The 17730-nt window shown below is 42.6% G+C and overlaps 1 protein-coding gene across 2 annotated transcripts in view; it reads left to right on the top strand.

The window, feature by feature from the left end:
* Positions 1-3166: 3166 nt before the first annotated feature.
* The window catches only part of LOC119648144 (ral guanine nucleotide dissociation stimulator-like 1), a 132256-nt gene continuing 117692 nt past the window's right edge, over positions 3167-17730 (top strand). For both annotated transcript variants that reach the window (XM_038049701.1, XM_038049700.1), the window contains exon 1: positions 3167-4774. In XM_038049701.1, the coding sequence (XP_037905629.1) occupies positions 4748-4774 (27 nt within the window). In that variant the 5' untranslated portion in view covers positions 3167-4747. The remainder of the gene's footprint in view (positions 4775-17730) is intronic.

The following is a 17730-nucleotide window of genomic DNA, read 5'->3' as shown; positions in this document are numbered from 1 at the left end:
AGTCAGGGAATTCCTTTCACCAACGGGAGGGGAGGGGAGGAAGGGAGTTGTTGTTAGTTCAGGGAACCCCTTACCGCCCGATCCCTCCGCCGGTCGAGTTCAATCTTCTTCGTAATAAGAAGAGCCCGAACGTAATGCGCAATACGATTCCAGCTACCAGCGCTCTTCAGCATCTCTCGCACAATGTTTTCTGGAGAGAGCTCCCCTGCGTCTGCATAAAGCTGCTGGCGGAGGTCGTCCCACCTCTCGCAAGAGAAAAAGGTGTGTTCAGCGTCATCCGCCACTTCATTGCAGAACACACAATCACCGTGCGTTCTGTTCAACCATGGGTCTAATTTGTCGATGAGCCGCGCAGTCCACTTGCCCCTTGGCTCATTTTGCCAAGAATGTTGCCACTCGCTAAGGGTGCGTTGACGTTCTTCACGGGCAACCACTTCTCTTAAGTTTTTGCCCTTACGGCGATAGATAGCTTTGCGCTGCTTGGCAAGGAGGGCAACGGGGATCACTCTCGCAATCACCATCACAGCCGGTACGGAGACGGTGCGATAAGCAGACGCCACTTGCAAAGCTCCTCGCCTCTGCACTTGAGCGAGACGTTTACGATGCACCTCCTTGTCAAGGGCATCAGCCCATACCTCCGCACCATAGAGAAGAACGGACTGCGTTGCTCCCATGAGGAGACGTCTCCTAGTTGATATAGGGTCCCCGACATTCACCATTAGCCGACTCAAGGCCGCGACTCCAGCTGCAGCCCTGTCCGCTGCTGCTTTGATTTACTCGAAGAAGCTCATCTTCGAATCGAACATTAAACCAAGGTATTTAATCGCTGGTTTTGACTCTGTGGTCAACTCGCCGATCGATATGGGACGCAGGGTCGGGATTCTCCTTCTGGTCAGAATGACTACTTCGGTTTTTTCCAGCGCAAGGTTGAAACCGTGAGCAGTCATCCATCTGCTTACCCGTCGCATCAATATGTCAAGTCTGCTTTGCGCCTGTTCAACAGTGCGTTCGGCAACAAGTGCCGCAACGTCGTCTGCATAACCGACCAGGCGCGACTCTTCGGGTATGTCGAGTCTCAGCAGACTATCGTAGGAAGCGTTCCAGAGGTCCGGCCCTAGGATGGACCCCTGTGCTACTCCCAACGTGATTCCCATCCTCCTCTGGCCCTCTAGCGTCTCATAGAGCAGGGAGCCGTCTTTCAGATAATCCCTCAATATCCGCAAGAGATAGATTGGCAAGTGAAATGAGTTTTCTAGTGTGCCTAGCATATCTGTCTTACGGAATTGAAGGCATTTCTGACATCAAGCGTTATGAAGAGCACTATCCGTCGAGATCGGCGACTGTGTGCCCCGGCTCGATTAAACGCATCTACGACCTCCATAACAGCATCCACTGTAGATTTCCCTGTTCTGAACCCGAACTGCCTTGCGGATAAGTCCCCGGCAGCACGGACCCCTGATGAGCTTCTCGAGCACTTTTCCGGCCGTGTCAAGCATACACAGCGGTCGGTATACAGACGGGAGCTCCGGGTCTCCTTTACCCTTACTGATCAACGCGAGTCTGGCCACTTTCCAGCGACAAGGAAAAATGCCCTCCTTCAAGCAGGCGTTGAACGCTTCGAGCAGCAATTCTGGCCGTTGGGGGAACACCAGTTTGTAAACTTCCGCCGGGATGCTATGAAGGCCTGGCGCTTTCCTGTTTTTCATAGTGAGAACCGCTTCTTCGAGCTCTCTCATTTTGAAAAGTGGGCAATCCTCGACGTTTTCCGCGCTATTTACATCAACCCGTACAGGGTGTTTGGGGAACAATGCCCACACAATTCAGTCCATCTGGTCGGTGCTCAATATGCAGGGCTTCCGCAGAGCTCCGATTTTCCGACAAGCTTATAGCCAAGTCCCCACGGGTCGTCATTCACCTCGTTAACAAGGTTCTGCCAGCTGCTTTTATTTATACTGCTGCGGAGTCTCCTTTTTGCTGATCGGTATTGTGCCTTCATGGCACATGTCTCCTCTTTGGCGTGCAAACGTTGTGTCAAACGGCGGAGCTTATGACACTCCTTCCATAGATCGGCAATTTCTGCCGTCCACCAGTACATAGAAGGCTTGTCGCGCCTGGGGCCCCTCCGGGGTATGGACGCCTCATACGCCGTCGTTATCAGGTTCATCACTGAATTTACGACGATGTCAGCTGCGACATCACCACCCCCCGGAGTGCCTCCCAGCGCGGCCCTACCTGCTCCAAGAGCTTCGACGAACCTTCCGATGTTCACCCTCGCGACATTCCACACGCAGGGGGAACGTCGTGTTGGTGCTCGCCGGCAAGTAGCGTCAAACACTCCGAACGCAATGTACTGATGATCACTTGCCGAGAAGTCTTCTAGTACTCGCCACCTGTCCACCGATGATGCCAGAGATTCCGACGCAAAAGTGATGTCAGGAATGCTTCCTTCACAACCTGGGCGCCGAACTGTTGGCGTGGATCCGGTGTTTAAAATTACGAGCCCGGTTCTCGCCGCCATTTCCAGAATCCGTTTCCCTCTGGAGTCTGATTGAGGCATGCCCCCTTCAAGAGCCCTGGCATTAAAATCACCGCCAACCAGGATTCGTCCCTCCGTGCTCGAAACGGCGTCCTCCAGAGCATCAAGCCGGCACCGAAAGTCCGGAATCGACTCATTCGGCGTCAGGTAAACGCTAAAAAACGTTATCCCTAAACAACGGATCCAGACAAATCCGTCCCCCCGGCCTTCGGCAAGAACGTCGAACGTCGTCCCGAACCCAGATGGCAGCGGTGCCCGATAAGTCGAGATACCATGAGGACGGGCCCTTGTTTCGGTATTGCTCGCTGATCGGCACTAGATCATCATTTCCATATACGTTACAAGCTAGGTAAGAATGAAACAAATGTCTACTTAAACTTCGTTTGATTTTTCAATGACCATCTTCAACTAAAAATTGAACACGAACGGGCCTATCTTCCCAGCACTACCCTATTGTTGGCGAATACCATTTTTGCAAAGCCCACGGGTAGGGTATTACTCGGCATACGAGTATCCTACCAACGTGTTCGAAGAGTCACTGGGAAATGTGGAGATCTTGAAGATCAAGAGCTGCAACTAAAGATGAAGAATCATCTGCAGAAAGCACGGTGAAGATGGATCATGTTGCTGATTACTGCCGATCGCGATCGCGAATATAGTTCAGTAGTAACTGTAAATGAAGATCATCTGTTGGGAGAGTAACGCATCAACAACGATATTTGTAATTTTTTTGCTAAAAATCGTGTTCGATAATATCGACAAAAACACTGATGATCGCGTCATCTCCGTGGACCGTGGCGGATCACGTAATAATTAAAGCAGTTACCTTCGTGCGGCTGAGATTTCTTGAGGAGCATCCAATCTGTGGCCAATTTTAACGAAGAGATTCCACGTTGGATTGGTGAGTTGAGTGAAAATCATAGAATCTCGGAAAAGTGCTCGTGTGGCAAGAAGTACAAATTTGGCGATCGTGGCTGGGAACATTTCTCCCGATCAACGCAAAAGTTCATCATTCCACGGTGCGCGAATCGACCACGGCCGGAGCTGGTGCCAGTGCTTCCCGTAGACGTGTATGGTTGGAACTTCTGAGCGCGAGAGATCCGGGTTTTCCGCGAGGCACTGTAGAGATCTCATCTACCTGTGTCGTAGGCACACCATACAACATCACGATCGGTTCTCACCTGTGCACAGGTACTGTCGTCATCGCGTGTACCGTGTGTATGTATGTAGGCATAGTGTGTTGTTGACTCGTACTCGTAGCCATTCTCCGAGTGGATTGCTTCTTGGGTCGGCATTGTAGCATTGGTAAACCACTCGGATCACCATTGAAAACTGCTTTCTGAATGCTGGGAGGAGAGCGAGTTGTCTGGTGGCGAACCCCGAAGAGAGGCTGCAATGGGGAGGTTTCGGAGGAACACAACATAGTTCCGTTTGTTTCTGATGGACAGCAACTTCACGGGTGATGGAGTCAAAGAGACGCAGCAAGCGACATTATTGCTGTTGTTGTCGTCGTCATCGTCATCCGCTCCGCCGTGGTACACACATATTTTCTGGTAGTTGGACTTTCTGGAATGGCATTTGACACAGATTTGCCGTGCAAGCGAACGATTTGTAGTTTGTGAAAATCTCACTTTCTAGATAGTAACTGCTGCCCTGTGCCCCGAGAGCAAAAAGTGTATTCGGTCCCAGTACATCAAGTATTCCGCGAGTGATCTGCAAGTCGGAATTCATTGCTGAAAAGTGCAGTTCGCATCGGGAAAGAGTGAGTGGCGAGTGACCGTGCCCTGGAGGTGCCGCGTGTAAGGTTCTATGGAAGTTATCATGTGTTTTCCCTGAGTGCAATGAAAAGTATCTGTATATATGCCGTTTCGCAGCCCAGGATCCGGGGAGTGATGGAAATTGATTACATGGTACTTTCCCAGTGTTAAGTGCTATTGTATGGTCGCATAGTGCAAAATCATTGAGAGGCTCCAATTGGAATCGCTAATGAGAAGAAATTAGTTAATTCGGTCGTGGAAATGTTGCATCAGCAAACCTCTCACTAATGCAGTCGCAGAGCGGAGGAGTGCACCTTGGGTAGGAAAGCATCCCCTGCAATAATGCAAGTGCAGTGCTCTTGTCGCCCCAGTGAACGGAATAGAACGTGCTTTTGTTGCTCTCGTCTCCCTGCAAAATGTGATGCTATTTTAATTAGTGATCGTCTATGGAATAATGAATCAAAATGCTGCTGAAAGTTTGGTACGTAATAATTCGTTTAAACTCTTTTAACTTTCCCTTTACACGTATTTCCACTGTATTTCGTTTGATTTCTGGTACAATGCAATGAAGGTTTGAACGTGTGTATGTACAGCAATTACGGGCTCGTGAGGAAAGTTGCTGCATTGAATACAAAGCCATCGCAAGATTTCAAAATGCTAACTACTTTGTAGGTAGTTAGTGCAGGTCTTAGAGTCGTGATCATACCCAAAAGCGAGTTCTATTTCGGGGATTAATGGTCCATTTGAAGATAAATCTGCTCACGTTCTCGTATGAGTAAAGCCGCTGAGCATTTACGAGGGAACGGGAATACGTTTCCCAACTTAGACGAGCTTACCTAGAATTGCTAACGTTTTTTAAAATGGAAATAGAAATGCAAATTTCTTGGTTAATAATAGAACAAACTTAGGAATTTAGAAACTAACGACCGAATAACAGAATTCTCGGTTTTGCTGAGGGTAAGGTGTGAATTGAGGTTTGCTCAGTTAACATTCAGAACCATCTATCTGACAAAGAATGTAGGTTGGCCGTTAAATCAAAACAGGATTCGTTGGTTAATAATTTACTTTTCTAGAGAAAACTCTTTCCAGTCTAGATATAGATTTTAAAGTGAATTGATAAGTGACATTATGATTATAAGATCTGAAAGGCACCTAGGAACCTCAGGAAGTACTTGGCATGGAAACCTAGATATAGTTAACAATTGACATTGATCTTCTTAAACAATTCATTAGCTAGGTGCGGGTGGTGATGATATGATCTCAAATTAGCGTATGGAGTCATTCTGTTTTGACTAGTTTTTGGGTCGTTTTCCATTGACTTGTATGTTTAGACCAATCTTAACTACGGGGCTATCATCAGCACCGATAATATGACAGAAGTGTCCTTCTCGCAATTTCTCGACGATGGGTGCAACACTATATCGATCGCGAGTTTCCTCATTTCGAACGTGATCATAGCGAGTTAGCCACTGAATCAGTGCGACACCTTCGCCTTCACAAACGCTAGACTTTCATTGTCTTTGGCGGTCGGCCAATATTTGCAACCACAGAGAATGATAATGCGAACGATGCTGAGATAGATTTTGAATTTAGAACGTCCGTTGATGCATCGATAGTAACGGAAGCCAGCTGCGTGGCCCCACTTTATCTAGGTTGCTCTAAAGCGTGTATTAACTTCATACCGCAGGTCATCATAAGTTGAGAGTGCCGATTTGAGGTACTCAAATCGCTTAGTTCTGCGGTTTCTGGACGTCACTAAGACTGATTGTGTCGGCCTAATTAGGATCGGTTATGATATACTCTGGTTTCTTGAGATTCATCTATAGACCGTGTTGCATGAAGCGATTATTCCACATTGAAAGGTAAGGAAACATCATCTGCATGTGGCACTGTGTAAGGCATTGTATGTTGGATGTCCTGCGTGACAGTGTCTGTAATGAGAAAAAGTAGAAGTGACAAGAGGGCACTTCGTTGGTGATGCGAAGCGGTTTTGACGTACATGGTGGACTTCGAATCTGCCTTCTGGATCACAGTAAAGCGGATCAACCCAGAATACGAATTATGTACTAGCACTGAGGAAGGAGGCATATGGTATCCGAAACAATTTTATGGGGGAGAAAAAATAAAAATATTTACAGTATAAGGAAAAACACCTAGTTCTTTTCTTAACTTATATACCAGCTGTAAAAAAAACATGAACATTAATTTCAACCCAGAATACGAGTTCTCAGTATGTTTGACACACAAATCGGAGAAGAATATATGTTTTTTCCTGAACAGTTGTGCGGCGTGTATTGCCTTTGCAATGCTGCAATTTTTAACAAACACGGGCTTGGTTCACTGTTAACTGGCGCTGCGAATATGTTTGTGAAAAATATAATTTTTTCTTGGTTAGGGAAGAGAAATAAATTTCAGCACAGAGTGCCGACCTCCTGTTTTGAGAGAGACTAATGTCTAAAAGACCTTCTCCTCCCACATTATATAAGATAAAGAATATTCGGTATAGGGAACTTCAGGCACTTCAGGAAATATTAATCGTGATTTTACGATTTTGTGCCAAACCGAAAAAATCGAGGCCTCCTCAGTTACTAGGTTAGGTGATGATGGTTGATCATTGAGGTTATTGCATCTTCAGTTGCACCACGGTCGTACATCTCTGATGAGTACTTCTTGATTCGGTTGCCCATAATTATTACTGTGCGTTAAGATTCTCAGCCTTCATTCTATGAGCGTAGGTTTCCCTATCTGCCTTACCTTTGCCAGTGTATATAGATCTCTGCTCTGTAGCGTTCTGGACGATTAGAGTAACTCTTGCATTTACCAATACTGCTGGCTCCGAGACAGTGCTACTCGTGCAGCTTTCCGTCGTTGAGCCTGCGTAAGGTACATTTGCACAGGAGATTTCTCGTAACAAACTGTCGTGGGCGCAAAGTTAAGGATAGTGTCCTCGTAAGGACCAAGTTAGCGGTATTTAAGACAATGATCTCTCGCTCATTCAGAGTGTGGTTGACCTACACCTTAAATAAAGCATCTTTCATTGAAGTCTAGTCCAATTACGACTCTTCAGTATTTTGGATCTTGTCCTCAGAGTGTCGAACTTTTCCCAAAAAACAGATATAGGCTTGTTCGTTGCGAGGTAAAACTGAAAAATGTTATTCTTGCCACACGAAACTAAATCAGGTCTCCAGCCATGGTTCTCCACTCGTAAATTTACGGTATTTCGAACCCAGACAGTGGCGATGCCAGATGGATTGAAATACCACGATGGCGAGTCCTTATCCCAATGCTGCTTACTGAGGAACATCAAGTCAGCTCCTTCTCTTAGCATCTGGTCCATTATTTCATGAGCAGTTGCACTCCTATGTACATTGGCTTACATAATATGGTTCATGCAGCTTTACTTTCACTGTGTGCACTGTGTGTGTCACGCATGGGAACGAGGACCATGTCGCATTTTCGTGACGTGCAATCTTAGTTTTAGGTTTCGCTTTCGCCATCCTTATAACACAAAATGCTCCTGTCATGCGTTTAACATGCCCCGGCAATGCACTTATAGACCCAGTGCTTGGAACATCGGGACAAAACCACCCTTCTCCGTATTCTGCAGGTGATACATCTGATTTTTCAAAGCAGGGAACGTTTGTTTCCGTCCCCACGATGCACTGGGCTACATTGAAGACTGTATTCTTCTTATGATCCAAGTTCGACAAGTAGAATGCTGGTTGATATCTATCTACCCACGCGTTTCTAGCTTGGCGCTGTAGCAGAATGTTTGTCATTTCTCTTCTTGTCTTCTCACTTCAATGACATCGTTAATATGGCCCTTGACTTCAACTTTGCTAAAGTTGTCAACTTACGTTATTTTTTGGTGCATTGCATTGAGCGTGTCCTGTGTCTCATCTTTTGAATGAGCTCCAACCTCTCCGATGAAATACCTTGTGCCTATAACTGGTTGACGATTTCTTCAATATTTTTTCTTTTGGAGTTGAACTATCGCGCCTTACACCGTCCTCAAACCTAACGAGAGGGATGTGGAAGAGGGATTCCCCCGGGTGCAAAGTTTTCAATAAAAAAAAAGATAATATAAGGGCCCTCATAATCTTCAGGGGTCGATTTTCTCGCATAGTTTTCGCTTTGGGCCGGATTTCCTTTCTACGACCCCAGTCGTCTTCATCATGTTGCTCTCGGTATCAGTCTTTTGGCATATTGTTTGAAAAGAAAGTCGATCTTCCTTCGACTGACGCAATAGTCGGAATCACCGCTAACCATAGACATTTTAAAAATTTCCCTCGACTCGTATCTATCGTGGTATGCATTCGCAAATCATTAATGTTTTATTAGCTTTTTTCCATTGGTTGCTGATATGGTTTCATCAGATTCTTAAGGGTTTCAGCTAATGTTTAGACCAACTCTCCTGCAGCCACTAGTGATCCTTGGTTCTAGTTAAATTTTATCGCAGAGTATTCTATGCCGTCAGCATAACTTTGGACCTTTATTCCAGTATTTGTTAGCTCTTTCAGAAACTCGTTTGCTGCGATGCTACACAGTGATGATGGTATCCAACTGTGTGAACAATGTTGAGTTGTATTCATGACTATTGTATTACTTCCTATTAATTGGTACTTTCACTAGCCTAATTTTTCCGGAAGGCAAGGGTATACTTGACCTACGCGTTTTGTATTTATGCATATGAGGTATCGCCAAATATACCTTCCACGTCCAAAAAAATACACAGGTTATCCCTTTTATTACGACTGCGTCATGTAGTACATTTGTCAATTGTTGCAAGATAGTTTCAACAGACCCGGTATGCATGTTGACATGGATGTAGTGAGTTACACGTTAAAGTGTTAGCTCTAATGTACTTAGGAATTTTCTTTTTACTCACTTCCGAAAGATGATAAACTTTGTTTTTGGTATATAACGTAAGGCTACACTGCCTTCCACTTCAGTTTTCTTTACCTTTCCTCTGCTAAGAGGAGTGTCAAGCCGGAATGTCTGACAGTGTGCTGTTATTTCCTAATATATCATAGTATAAGGAGCTCCAGGAATTCGTGTTATAAAATATTTTTTTCCTAAATTTGGATCAAAGTTTCGTCATCCCTTTTTATCTAGATAAGGAGTATTTTTATGCCTTTGAACATTCTGGATTTTTCTGCGATTTTCTCGCTTTTCTTTGTGATAATGGTTGATGATCTATGCTAACCGTATTGTTTTAAATTGCATTATGAGCACGCTTCTCTACCTTGACCAGTCCTCGGTTCGTTATGACCGAATGAAGAGTCTACGAACATCTCTCCTCAACTTGGTTAGGTTTCTGCTCCACCAGGACAAAACCCTCAATGAGGGGACTGTTCTGATCGGGTAGATGGCCTCATATGCGTTTATGATAAGCTTATTGATGTATTTTGCTATTGGTTCTACATTTGGTGCTGCAGTGCTTGACTTTCCAAAGTCTTCGTCTCTATCCGAAACTCAATTTCGTGTTCTATGACAATAGTATACTGTGAACAGATTGTTATCTTATTGCACATCCGCCAGCCTGGAGGGCCAGTCGGCCCTCTTCTGTTTTAAGGCACACGGTTTACGCTCTCTCATCTGTTGCTTTGCAGGGCTTACCAATGTGGAGGTGAATTTTGAATTAAAGGAAGCGGGTAGTTCGTACAGTATGAACGCCAGAACACGTTGAGGGGGTCAGAGCTGTTGTCCTCCAGAGTTCTTTAAACTGCGTGCTGGTCATTTTAACCTCGTTCCGCCAACTATGCGTCGAATGTTGACCGTGGATTTAAGATTCATCTATGAAAGATGATGGTATCTCAACGGCTATTGGAAGTTGGTTATGATCATCATAAGATTTTTTTCGAAGGGATGAAATCTCTTGTGAAGGCAACGTGAATCCTATTTTTTTCAGAAATTTCAACGTTCCTATTTTCATTCAGATGCTTTGTCAACAAACAAAATTTTCGATGCTTTCGACGGAAAATCTAAGAGGCATTTACTAGACACCTCGACACAGTCCTCAGGGTACAATTTGGAGTGTTGTTGGTGGGAACGCGATTATCGGGAATTACTAGTTTGGAGAAAAAAAAGGCTTTTGCCAACCGCTATGTCGCCATGTTAACTGATTTCTTTTTTCCTGAAATCCTCTTCTGACTTAAATCCCTGTCTTGATCAGTTGCGCCACTTTGCTCTGTCAAAGGGCTGCCCTGGAAACAATTGCGAGGCTTTCAAATTAGCATCCAGCGTAACAAGCCACAGTCGCTTCGTTCGGACTTTTGGCGGTTACCCATTGATTTTGATGTTCAAGCCAATTTTGGCAAGTGAATTCTCGTTAGCGCGCATTACTTGTCCATACCATCGAAGACGCCTCTCTCGCAACAATAGACACGTATTTGTTTTGCTTGGATTAATTTACTTATATCCTGGCGCTGTCCATGCATCAAGAACCCTTGCCCATTTCTCGACAAGACCGGGGACCGTCTTGCCGCGTCGAATTTGGCATTTTCCTGGTCGGCCTGTCGCGGGATCTATCACCAAGAGAGATCAGGTAGGAAGAGGTATAGTGAAGTAACTCCCACTTTACTTTATTTAACTCCCACTATACTTTATTTATATCTCTTTTCCTGATCTCAGCATTTTATTTTTGTTTTACTGAGGATACTATAAAGTATGTTGCCTCAAACTCTCCTCCTTGGGACCAGCGTCGCGGAGTTAGACGAATAAAAATGTTATACTTTAAAAAATGCCGGAGTTATGATTTTGTTTCGAAATAATCTTGCCCTGAAATAACAATATTTACCATTACTTGTCCAAACCTCATTGTGCGCGTTGACAAAACAGCCGATCAAAAGTGTGTTTTTCACTGGTAATACTTTATCAGTTTATCGACTTGTATCGGTGGGATCTAGGGAGTGCCTCTTAGAGGGTATCTCGAGCCCACGTGCAGTTCGAAGGCTCTGCACTCGGTATACCTAGAGTTATAACTATAATACAATGCCAATTATGGTAATAACTATTCACCCCATTATTCAAATATTTTGGAGTCTTTCTCTGACGTGAGAATTTCTTCTTCTTCCTCTGATATGACATTCATCTTGGGCTCGTTCTCGGTCTCGATCTTTACGATATCAAGTTAGATAATCGAGCTTCTTCTCCCTACTAAGTAGACCTGTTTCCTTACCTCTTTCCGTGTTTTCGGTTTCCATTACTTGGTAATTTCTGCTGGGATCTCTGTAGGGATTTTGGCTGATGTATCTCCCAGAAGTCTTATCTATCGATTTCTCCTTGTTCTCTTGCACTGAGATGCAAACGAATCTGCATTTGAAGATGCCTTGGTCATGCGCTGTTTGCCCATGCTCTTCTTCTCTCTCAACTTGGAAAATTATGAGGTATATGAATTATTTGTCTCCACTCATGCACTGTAGACGCATAAACTGTGGTTGTGTCTTGCATTTGTATATCGTCCCTTTTTTTTCACCATCAGAATTTGGTTTGTTTTGTTGTTTTAAGGTCGAGCTTATCATTCGAATTTATTCGCAAATATGTAAAAGAGTTTTGTTTAGTAAGCGGTCAATTGTGATCCTAGAAATTTTTAGAAAGCACAGCAATGATCTTTCCACGAAAGGATTCATTTGTTTATCGAACGGGGGAACTTAAATTTTGGGTCAGTTGCTGAAGCATGTATGCAAGTGCAGGTCTTCTAGATTTTGTTTAGGAAATTTGGGGAGTCCTGAGTACGCCATCCACTTGATCCCGGACTGGACAAGTTGGGAACCAACTTATTCTCACTGTTTGTGGTCAAAGAACACCTCGGGGGGCAAGGACCCAAGTTGCAAAATCATGTGACTTGCGGTTTTGTCCAAGGCAAAAACAACTCCTCAGACGCTGCCTCACCTCTCTCCTGGAAGCAGCGTGGCCGAAGTGGCTATAAAGTGGTATTTGCGTCTCGTGTTTATGGATTTATACAGGTGAGTAAATACCAGCTTGTGGCCAATTCAGTGGCGCTATTCGCAGAACAAAGTGAAGTGTGAAGTAGCGGCTGATGAGTTGCCTCTATCCTGAGCGAAACCGCAAAGGCCTTCTAGTTTTTCGTGATTTGTGAAGATTTACCAGATTACCGGCATTAATTAGTAAATGAGGTTAGTCATGCGTGTTGCGGTGCACCCGAAAAGTATATCTCCACCGTTGCCCTGTATAGGAGAATAAATCGTTTTTGAATCCCTGTTGGCTTATTTCTCTAGATCTTGGTACCTTTACAGTTTCAATAATAGGAGACTTTAGCTCCGCTTCGATTTACCTCCGCATGTCAACAGTACAGGTGTACCTCTCTGGTATATCATAAAGTATGTGGCGAGCCTCATGCGGAATATTTAAATTGAAACACTGGGACAACGGCTTCCATTGCGTCTTCGCTGATTATAGAGCAGATATATCAGTTGGGGGTATGTTTAGATTTTCTTTGCAATGGTATGAATTCACTGTCTAGACTGGCGTCATTAATTAATGTATCTTTTCCGAGGGGAGCAAAACAATTAGTTTCACAACGAGTTTTATAGTAGGCGTGGCAGCGACTGTCAGATCAAAGGTCTGGATTTTAATGTTCACGTTAAACATTTAGTCTTACACCAAAAGCTAAGAAAAGCTATTTGTTATTCGTCGACCATTTCAACTTTAATGACTTTTATCTACATTTCACGCAGATACCAATTAATTAAAACCTAAGCTAAAAAATATAAAATGACAGAAAATTCAATTTGAAGCCAACGCCATTCACAACATCTATTTTATCTATGGTTATTGATCGATTATGACCATATTTTTATTTATCAATTCTATGAGGATTGATCATGACTCATGCTTGGCCAAAAATTCACAAGTTCTATATAAAAAATGGAACGATATGATGGCTTGGAAAATTTCGTGCAAATATTAAGATTACTGCAAATGGTGCTAATGAAATAGCTTGAAACTGTTATAATATTTTCAGTATTATTCGTTTTAGCGGTAAACACAATTTTTCAAGATTGGATACGTGTGGAGAGCTTTTGCCTACGTATTGCAATTCGAACGTTCTTCTGAGGTATGAGATCAATTATCACTCTTATTGTTTCCATGGATATATCACGATTTTCACAGCATTTACTCAGCCATTAGAATGAGGGATCCCATTGCGTATGAAAATGGAGTGGGTTCTCTGCTATTTTTCATTTTCATGCTCCGTGTTCATACATATGAACAGTACTAGAGGAAAACCATATAAAGCGAATCACATAATTTGCCGATATAATTGTTTCGTGTTCGTGAAATATAAAACAACCTACGGTAAAAAGCTCAAAACAAAAATAGTAATTTCTAATTAGCTGATTCGTAATAGAAGGTAACATTAATAGAACATACGCCTTCTTTGAGTGATGTGAACCTTGGGTTCCTACGCACTTTTATACTTAAAGTTTACATATGAAGATATTATGATGTGTGATTTACATACGTTACCTCTTGCCGATATCATGCTTAAATGCCTGGCTCTTGAGAATATTAATTATATTATTCAGAACCGTCAAGGGCTCTCTACCAAAAAAATGATTACATCAGATGACCACAAACATTTCCAGAATGAGCACTTTCCCTATGTTAGCATTTTTCGTTCAAGTCCCTTTTAAATTGCTAAAATTTGAAACCAATTTTCCTGTGACGTAAAGTTCGAAATGTTTTGAATATAAGTAGCTGCCAGATAATGCGTCCACCATCGGTAAAGATTCCTTACTCAGATCAAAATTTTCTCAAAAGATTTCCCACTTTGCCTAATGTTCTGCACCATGGAATCCTGGAGCGATTCAATCGTCTCTAATCTTAGGATAGTTGACTCCATTGTATGGCATTGACATCAAGGAATGTGTCACCCTTCCTCAATGTATGACCTATACAGAGTTTTTCCACCTTGGAATCCTGTCACCTTGGATGTATACCACGTAGTTCTTCATTCGATAATATCTCAGTTTAAAGTACTCCAATTACAGAACGAAGATGCGAGTTGTTGAATACTTGTAGCAATGACGATTACTTTCTACACCACAGTATCAAAGTCGTTGCCAATAAAAGGAAGAAATATTTAGTATTGCTGAAAGAATCCAACGCTATCAGACTCCACTTTAGACTTCAAATCCCCCAAAAATTTTACCTCTGTGCCAAAATTATCTCCAAATTCCGGTTATACTGTTCATTAATTTATAGTAATGTTCAGGCCCAAAATAGGGCTTTATTTTTTCTTTTGAAAAGGTCTTAGTTTAGAAGGAACCATCATCACATTTTTTTCCGAAACCATTACTGTGGGCAGTCCCGTGGGTTGTTTGGTTTATTCTGTTTCCTCACAAAATTACTACCGTTTAATTCGCAAAAAAAACAATGCATTCCATCAGTAAAACAGCAATGAGCGACTGATATTTAAGTGCGTTGGCCCGGTAGAGAAGGGCAAGTCCATGATGGTAAGTTTTCTTCGGGTCGAGTAATTGTCAAAAAACATCCTACTTGACATCGGGTCGATTTGTCTGCGGTGCGAAGGTGGTAAAGAAATAAATCTTGCAGTCAGCTGAAATAATTGTGAGCTTCAGCAACAGGTCATAAGATCGCTGGACTTCTTTGATGGCGTTACTGAAACTGTGGGAGATAGCCATGTCGTGTGCGTGGACTACTAAAGTAGACCTAAGCCAACTTTTCTCTTCTATAATGCAGCTTCTTCCCTGTTCATTGCATTACTGTTATCCGTTTAATGGGTCCTTTATTTCCCTTTCTGAAAAAATGATGGGTAATTTTTGTCTTTGGCGTGTTCGGCTCGGCTTTTTCGTTTTACTATAATTTCTCTCTGCAGTCTGTTGTTTATTGCTTTGTCCAGAATATAATTTTCTGATATCCCCCTTCCCTTTAATTCCTTTGTATGGTTGTGGCCATGCTGCGAATCGTTGCGTTTTATGTCGGCATTTATTTATGAAAATCGTCAGCCCAAATATATTATGAGATACTCGGTTGAGCATTTGTTGATTTTCTGAAGATGTCGTAATATCGTATTCAATTTGTCAATTTTCCCAGATTACATATTTGCAAGTCGGAGAAAAATATTTCAACCTCCTTTTCTACATATTCCTGTGGTGATGAGGTTATCATAAGCAGGTAGTCAAGAATCATTGGGGCTGAAGTGGTAATATTAATAACACCCCGCCACACTGTGGGCAGCAGATTCAATATGCGTTATTTGAAACGTCGACACAACTCTGATGCAGAACGTCAGCAGATAGGTGAACAATTAAATAAAGGTTTAATAAAGGTAGACCATTCCGAGTAACATAAAATACAAGTGGTTGAAATTCAGTTGGGATGATACTGTTATTAATTTGTTTTTATGTACTTCTACCGCTGTCACCAATTGTTACGATTTCCTTTACTTAATCCCGTCACTGTCACCAATTGTTACGTTCTTAGCTATTCGTACTCGTCACTAGTTACGTTACTTGCTTTAGCTTTGTAGAATAATTGTTTAACTAGTACAATTCGAGGCGTATTCATAACCGACGCTATCTGCTCTAACTGCAGAACTAGACTGACTTTGTTGGCGAATTTTCGGTCCTTTTATACCCCGTGGAACATTCCAGAAACGCATGTAAACAATTTACTAGAAAACTACTTTGCGACAAGATCTTGCCGAGATGAGAGTCATCTGTTAACAATTTTGGCGCCTTGGCTGATTGTCATAACTACGATTCACATTGACGTCACACATAGTTTTCCAAAGTGATCTTCATCACAATACGGTGAAAGTTACTCCAACCGTGCTACGAATGTAGGATATACAACATATCACTCAAGCAATCTCAACAGAGTGTCCAGGTAATACAGTTTTTGGTAAGCAAAGAAATATTGCAATGAATATTTGGTGGACGCTTGCGCAAAGTCAAATTTACAAAGCACCATGCCATCACCTATGCCGGGCGTGCATTCTACGAGTGTTACTGGAGAGAAGGCTCCAAAAGCCGAGGTATTTACCTCGAAGAACCGCAGACCTGACTGCGTTGGTATAAGAACAATAACTTGTTTGACAGCTCTAAATAAATTCATAATATTCGCTAATAGTAAGGAGCTACACGAGGGATGAGGATACCGGACTAATAAGAGGAAACAGAAGGATTGCCGTATTGGATCTATGAGGTGCACAGAACAGGTCAATCTCGATTCGGTATTCGCAGGTTTGGCAAACAGAAGTTAAAAAAAATTGTTTAGTTGTTGTATTAATTACATCAAGGCTTTTGATAATCCCTCGTACACATGGCTAATAGCTTCCCCACGGGTCTATTGCATAAATCGAAAATCAGTAAAGTTTTTAGGAGCAATTATGGAAGGGTGGAATACCACCTTGACAATGGCCCCATCTAAGGATTACAAGACCTCAGAGTCCATATACGGGAAAGCACAGCTACTAAACAATGGCTTTGAAACCAAATCTTGTCTACGTGCAATTGACTTGCAAGGTGCAATTGATATATTTAGATACTATCCCATACCCATGTTGGGACTGATAACTGCGATCTTAATGTGTTATATATATTTACTATATACCATGAAATTCAAATGACACTTGGTTGGGTAAACAAGTGTCAAATCTTCGGTGATAGTTGGTCTCCATATCAAACTATGACCAAGGCAGACTATAAATATCTAAGAATGGATTCCTTGGCATGACTCCAATTGAATATTTGAAAGATGCTATTTTGTCTAAAATTCTGTGATGTCTAAAGTCTGTAGTGAAATCAATAAGAAGAAGGTATCGATGCGTGGTGTTTTGGAGGTGTAAAGGATCTGGTTGGATATGTACAAGGATTTTTCCCTTCTTTGACCCGGAGCCTTTTTATCTGATAAGAATAGGAGTGAATCTAGAAGATGAAACCAAAAGTGATCAGAGATCGGATCATAACCAGTTGATCGGAGCGGAAAATCTTAACTTTTGAGGGGCTTGTTAAAGCGGAGAATACGGAGCAGTGGTATGATGGTACCGTTGGCACGGTTTAAAACCTTATTGATATGAGGGAGGAAAGCAAAACGCTAATCTCGTGCAAGAATCAACAGCGTATCTTCTGAATACAACTTATATAACACATTAGCATTGTCATCTATCCAGTAAAAGTAAAACATTCTACATGAGTAGTAGCTAGAAAAGTACAAACCTTGTAATTCTGCACTAGCACCTTTTCCATCGTCTGATTGGCGATTTATGTACACTTCATCTGCCCAATTAGTCTCTGGAAGTAATTTCAATGATCCTGGGGCAGCGAGGCCGGTGCTTGAAGCTACCTTACATTTTATGTGAGTGGGTAGCAGAGAAAGAGAAAGTTACTGAAAACAAATTGTGAATTCCACTTGAACGCAAAACAAAACCTCTAATAGATTCGAATA

Source organism: Hermetia illucens, chromosome 2, assembly GCF_905115235.1.
Source record: "Hermetia illucens chromosome 2, iHerIll2.2.curated.20191125, whole genome shotgun sequence".
NCBI classification, from domain to species: Eukaryota; Metazoa; Arthropoda; class Insecta; order Diptera; family Stratiomyidae; genus Hermetia; species Hermetia illucens.
Note: the sequence above shows the minus strand (reverse complement) of the source record. Positions and strands in the feature narration are given on the sequence as shown.